At 36.9% G+C, this 6,333-nt stretch overlaps 1 protein-coding gene across 1 annotated transcript; it reads right to left on the bottom strand.

Annotated features, from left to right (window-relative positions):
* Positions 1-228: 228 nt before the first annotated feature.
* Positions 229-4,508, bottom strand: LOC132295358 (auxin efflux carrier component 3-like). The gene is made up of 6 exons (XM_059793588.1): positions 2,866-4,508; positions 2,531-2,780; positions 2,353-2,438; positions 1,580-1,737; positions 948-1,024; positions 229-820 (listed from the first exon to the last, which is right to left on the bottom strand). The coding sequence occupies exons 1-6, from the start codon at positions 4,061-4,063 to the stop codon at positions 754-756; spliced, it is 1,836 nt and encodes a 611-aa protein (XP_059649571.1). The 5' UTR covers positions 4,064-4,508; the 3' UTR covers positions 229-753.
* Between the last annotated feature and the right edge of the window lie 1,825 nt (positions 4,509-6,333).

Raw genomic sequence — 6,333 nt, 5'->3', positions numbered from 1 at the left:
CAGTAGGCAGTTTTAATTATTTTTTTTTTAGTAAATATTTTACGGACGGTGCCGCTACAGTTGGTGGCGAACTCGCTTTGGGGAAAAATATATTAGTAGCTTATATGCCATGGGAAGGTTACAATTCTGAAGATGCAGTACTCATTAGCGAGCGCTTGGTATATGAAGATGTTTATACTTCTTTTCACATACGGAAATATGAAGTTCAGACTCATGTGACAAGCCAAGGACAACAAAATATCAAAAATATATTCTTAAAAAGATATTTTACATCCAAACAAACTAGTCTTAAAACTGTAAAAATAGAAACCCTAATAAAAGAAAGAGAAACCCATTCACTTTCTCATCTACTTGTATAAATCTTTCAATCCTGCTGAATCTAAATCAATAAAGATGAGCTCTTTTTTATATGAAACTTTACACCAATTACAGCAATGAAGAAAAATACAAATCCACTACCAATATTCTCTCCTCGTTTCCCTCTCCTTTTTGGCTCCAAACACTCTTCAAATAGAGAATTGTTTACTCTAATAGGGACAAGATCCTTGTATTAGGGATTTAATATCCCTCCTTTCCAAATGCTTTGGAGCCTTCGCAAATTCTTCATATCTGGTTAGTAATATATATATCTCCATGCAATCATCAATATATATATATATATATATATATATATATAGACATTTTATCTTCTTCTTCTCCAAATTTTTTTTTTTTTTCATTTCCCGTGTGATTTGATTGGCTCATTATTAAGCTTCACAATCCGAGAAGAATGTAGTACACCAGAGTGATTGGCAGAGCTATCAGCATTCCAAAGATAACCCTGAAAATTTTACAAATTACATGGACAAATTATTAAAAATTGGTAATAATTTAACTAATTTGAAATATATATATATATATATATATATATATATATATTCTTAATTGGAGTTCAAGATTTCACTTACGCAGTACTAAGAATTGCAGGGTGAACATTATATTCTTTGGCGAACACAAATGGAACAATCCCTTGTGGAAGTGCAGCCTATTGGAAGAAAAGATGTTAGAAAACAATCCACTGAAGATATCGCTTTCAAACTATACCCAAAATTATTATATGATCTGCAGGCTATTCGTATGGGTTAATGATACCGATGGTCCAAAACCATCTAAAAGTTTCTCATAAGAGAATATATATATATATAGATAAAACATACATGTTTGTGGTTCCATATATAGAAAAAATACAAGGTTTACACCGAGTGAGAGCGATGAGGAGCGTGACTCATCTCTCTTTGATGTAGCAATTAATGTGGGCAAAATTGTACATAGATGGCATATGTCATGCTATAATGCTATATATATATAGATTGGGAGAGTCGAGATTATGAATAATCAACTCAACAGTGCATCCTGCAATATAAATGCACTGAAAGAAAATATTGATTCATTTATATATATGTGTAGGTATATATATGTGTGTGTTTGTCGTATCATAAAGTCAATACATGGCATTAAATGTGGAAGATAAATATTTTGTCCCATTAGGTACATATCATCCTTATTTAATACATATATATATATGAAAGCAAATTGGTACCTGCACAATTGCGACGTGGAGGAGGACACCCCGCAGGCCTAGAGCAAAGGAAGCCACTGCCATCACCGCCGGTCCGGTGAGGAACCTCACCGCCATGGCAAACGTAGCCACCGAGTTCCCGCAAGCGATTATCTTCGGTTGAAGTGCCATAAACAAACCTTTGATCACCACCACACCAAAATTTTATCAGACAATTTTAATAAGACAAATTAATTACTAATACGTAGTAATTTAAATATGTTAAACACTTTGAGTTTTTTTTTTTTTTTTTTAATCAAATATTTGATTTTTTTATATGAGTAGAACCATACCAAATTTAATCAGACAATCCTAATCCAAAAAATTAAATTTGAAACCCTAAAATTCATTTAAAAATGAAAACCTAACTTACTAATAATGTTATAAATTGACACGATAGGATTATATGAAGCCCACGTGAATATATTTATTAGTGACTTGTACTTGCATCGTTTAGTCTAAGCTATTGAGTAGATCACTCGTAGCCATACACGTCCTGGCCAATATGCCCACCCGTTTGGGACCGCTAGGGATATCGACTATCGGACCCACCTGTCGGGTGGTCAACATGGTTAAAAGACAATGATCGATTGTGACTATTGTCTCTCATCATGCATGTGTATGCATGTATACATATATATGTATATATATATATAAATAAATATATACAAATATGTATATATGTATACGTATGCGCAGCCGGAGTTGAAAGCATTCACATTTACAAGCACCAACCATGAAATATGACAACTCACCTAAGCTGAACATAGCCATTCCAAGACCAGCATCGGATAGTATGGAAATAGACTGCTTTATTATTTTTGGCATAGCCACGTTCCACCTGTAATGTGAAGATCATAATTAATTTATTTTTTAATTTTTAATAAAAAAATGAATTATAATTAATTTTGTAATTTCCAATAATCAGCTCACCGGAATGCAACTAGAGACCAAACAAGACCAACGAGGCTCGAGTATGTGTTGGGGTTTCTGATCAGCTTGCGCCACACCATGATCAAGATCAGACGTGTCAAAACGCTCGCCGGAGGCATGTGTTTCCCGGCACCGGTGTCCTGAGCTCCGGCCAGTTTAGGGTTAGTGGGTCCCCCCTTTTCTCTATCCTCATCTCCCTCTCTCCCATCCACACCGAAGTTGAAGTTCTCCCCACCATAGCCCTCAGTTCCTGGAAAACATTTCAAAAATAATTCACAAACCAAAATCAATACACACACAAACATTTATATATATATATATAATATAATTTTTACCTTTATTTTCCCCATTTTGAGTGTGATCATCAGGCACTATCATTCTGATTTCCTTGGCACTAACATTCTGTTCATCGGCGCTGCTGAACACGTGGAGGCCGCCGCCTTCAGAGACCGGAGACGTACTCGAGCTCCACACAAACATGTGAAGCTCCTTCGCATCATGGTTTGCTTTATTTTGCGAGTTGTGTTGCTGTTGTTGCTGCTGTTGATGTTTCGTTTTGGAGCTTTTAGTAATGGTAGATGAGATTTCAGGATTTGGTGCAGGATAAAACGCCGGCACAGTCTGGGAGGGAAAGTACCCGAATCTCGGCGAGCTCATGTTCGGAGCTCCGGGGACGGAATTCTCCTCAAAATTGGAGGGCCTTGGTGTCACTCCTCTAGACGAATTGTAGAGATCTCCGGCACCGAAATTCGACAACCTACCCTGAAACCCCATCATGGAATAAAAGTCGGAATGGTTGAAATTGGAACCCCTAGGGGTGGAGCTCAGGCTGTAAATCTCAGCTCCGGTGAGGTTTGACGGCCGAGGGGTCATCGACGGGAGCCCAAGTGACCTCCTCGACGCATTGGACTTCCTCACCGTGACGTGGAGCTTCCCATCGTCCCCGATCTCGGCATCAGTCTCTAGGAAGTCCTGGCCGTCGAGGGAGACGACGTCGGACTCCACCTTGAACGACACGATGGAGGCGGCGGTCTCCGGGAACTGCTCCATAATCAGGATCTTGGCGCCGCGGTACTCGAAGAGGAAGAGGAGGAGAGTGTACCAGATGATGCACTGCAAAACCACCACCTGAACCATGAGGCTGCCGGAGAATTCACCGTACATGGCGATCAAGAGAGGGATGCCCATGACAAGAGTGTTGGGGAGTGTACTGAGGGAGAATATAGTGATCATCCACTCGATGCTTCCATTTTTGGTGAAGCTGGCCCACAGTCCCAGCACCACCAGCATGATGATCTTTTGGAGGGTGTCGGCGGCAATGAAGCGGAGGTTCATGGAATATGGGTCATTGGTGGAGATGAAGTGGAATGAGAGGAGAGGGACGGCGAAGATGGCCACAAAGCGGTTGATGCCGGAGCACTGGTCAGGGGTGAAGATCTTCCACCACCGGACCGAGCCGTAGGCCAAAATCATGGCCACGTAGAGCGGAACCACCGCTGTCAGGACGGAGTACAGATCGTTCAAAGAGATCATGGTTGGTTGAAGGTGGATCAATGGCACTCAATTGAAAATTTGAGAGAAATGGAAGGGTAAAATGGGAAGAAAAAGCCGTTATATAACTAACTGAACTAATGAGGGGATATATGTACTCTGCTCTCAGTTCTGATCCAGCTGCAAGTGATACATATAGTGAGAGAGAGAGATTTGAGAGTGAAATTACAGTGGGTGTAAGTTAATTAGGGAGAAGGGTAAAGTTGGAAGCAAAAAAACATTTATGAAATTATCTGAGAGGATATATGTCCTCTGCAACAACTCTGCTTCAGCAGAAGCACATTTTCTACTGATATAAGTACAGAGAGTATGTGACTGTGAGTTGGGAGGGAGGGAGGAATTACAAGGAGTGTAACTAGCTAATAGCTATGGGAGTATATATATATAGAGAGAGAGAGAGAGAGAGAGAGCAGTGTGTGTTTTCAGTGAGCGAGTGACTGCTAGTACTTGGCTAAGGATTGGGACTAGCAGCGGGTATGAAGTTGGGTTAAAAAGTAACCCTAATAGATGGTTAAGTCATTTATATGCGAGATTTAGATGGTTAAGTCATTTATATGTGAGATTTATGAAGCACATATTCGGATATGACACGACACCGATACAGTAACATTACAAATTTTTATAAGATAACACACGGACATGACAGAATATGCCTATAAAATAATATATATATCTAATTATATATTCAAAATTCACAATATCATAAATCTAATCTCCTCCAAAAAAAATACTGCAATAAAAGAAATACTTCAATTAATTAAGAACAAAACAAAGTTATCAACAACTTTACAATTTACATTTTACACTTATCAATAAATATAATTGTTCTGATTTCTCTTTGATTTTTTTTGTTACAGTCTAAAAGTTTATTTAATTCCAGTACTGAGATGAATGAATCAAATAAAAAACATAAACATAATGGAATCATAAAATTTAATAAAAGTAGAAGTTTAGAATCTCAGATAAAAAAGTCAAAGAGTTAAACTTCTAAAATTACATTAGGTACCTCATTTTTCTTAAATTTTTTTTATAAAATATACCCCGCCATGTTCAGTAAGTATCCTCCACTTGTCCCTCGCGTATCCCAGTCCTGTGTTCAATAAAAAAATAATTTTTCGACACTTCTATAATTTAAGCAATCTACATAGATTACTTAAATAATATGACCTCGTTTAAAATAATACTATCTCTCCTATTAGTGTTAATTTGATCGAGGAGTGATGCATCTCATGAAAGAATTATTTCATGATCTGCGTTATGAAGGATATTATGTTTTTTTGTTTTCTTATTGTCAAAATTCATTCTGGCCCGTTCTTGTAAGCCTTACCCACTATATCACTTTCTCTCTTTCATTAGCTTACATTTTCTCTCAGTCACTTTCTTAAAAATAAAATTAAAAAAAAAAAACTCTCTCTCATACTAACAAATTGATATAAAATATCGTTAACAAATCAAACATCTGATTGTGGTTGGATGCCCGACTCTTGGGCACATGAACCCTAATCGAATCTCATAAAAATCTCGATTCTCTGCAATGAAGTATCCATCTTCACACACACAACCAAATCTTCACTTATGCGCGTGCGCGCGCGCACACGTACTTACACAATCTGATCTCAGTGTAATCTTAATTTGGGAGTCATAATGCAAATTACAGATTTCACAACAATACATTATGACACTATTATCAAATTTGTTGATGAATCAAAATTGTATATATATTTATCAATCACGGTGTATATTATGCCGTTTCTCTCCTTAATTTGTGGGATTAGGATCCTTTAAGTTAAATATTCTTTAAATTATTCGAAATTGAATTCTGTAAAAATTTAAAGAAAATTTGAAAACTGTACATTTCTCCTTTATCTTTTCCAAAAAAACTAAGATCCTCACTTATCTTGAATAAATCGCGATTGTCTCTTTTTCTCTTTTAACCTCACTTCTCACTCATCTTTAATTTCTATAAATAGGGTTTTTGGCTGTATTTTCCTAACTCCATCAATATCCATGCTTTTTTTGAAAAATATCCATGCTTGTGTGTATATATATATATATTCTTTTTCAATCATTATTATTGCAGTAAAAGTTGCATATCTTGCAATCACATTTTCGCTCATCTTAATTCCATGACAAAGAAAAATTATTTTTGGTGCAAAATATTCCCTTAATCGTGGTAGTGAAAAAGAGGAGAAGGGGAGGGGGAGATTTTTTTTCGGAAAAAATGAGGAAAGGATAACGACGTCAAATGTCGT

The sequence above is a fragment of the Cornus florida genome, unplaced genomic scaffold, assembly GCF_030987335.1.
Source record: "Cornus florida cultivar Cherokee Brave unplaced genomic scaffold, ASM3098733v1 CherokeeBrave_3.0.0_Hap2_Chr02, whole genome shotgun sequence".
NCBI classification, from domain to species: Eukaryota; Viridiplantae; Streptophyta; class Magnoliopsida; order Cornales; family Cornaceae; genus Cornus; species Cornus florida.
The sequence above is the reverse complement of the archived record's forward strand: the minus strand, read 5'-3'. Positions and strand labels throughout refer to the sequence as shown.

Bases quoted from the DNA above. Each gene is read 5' to 3' on its own strand.
- LOC132295358 (XM_059793588.1), bottom strand. From the start codon at position 4,063: ATGATCTCTTTGAACGATCTGTACTCCGTCCTGACAGCGGTGGTTCCG. The intron at 2,781-2,865 runs GTAAAAATTATA...AATGTTTTCCAG, and splicing joins TCAAAATGGGGAAAATAAAG to GAACTGAGGGCTATGGTGGG. The intron at 1,738-2,352 runs GTGAGTTGTCAT...TGGTGATCAAAG, and splicing joins AATGGCTATGTTCAGCTTAG to GTTTGTTTATGGCACTTCAA.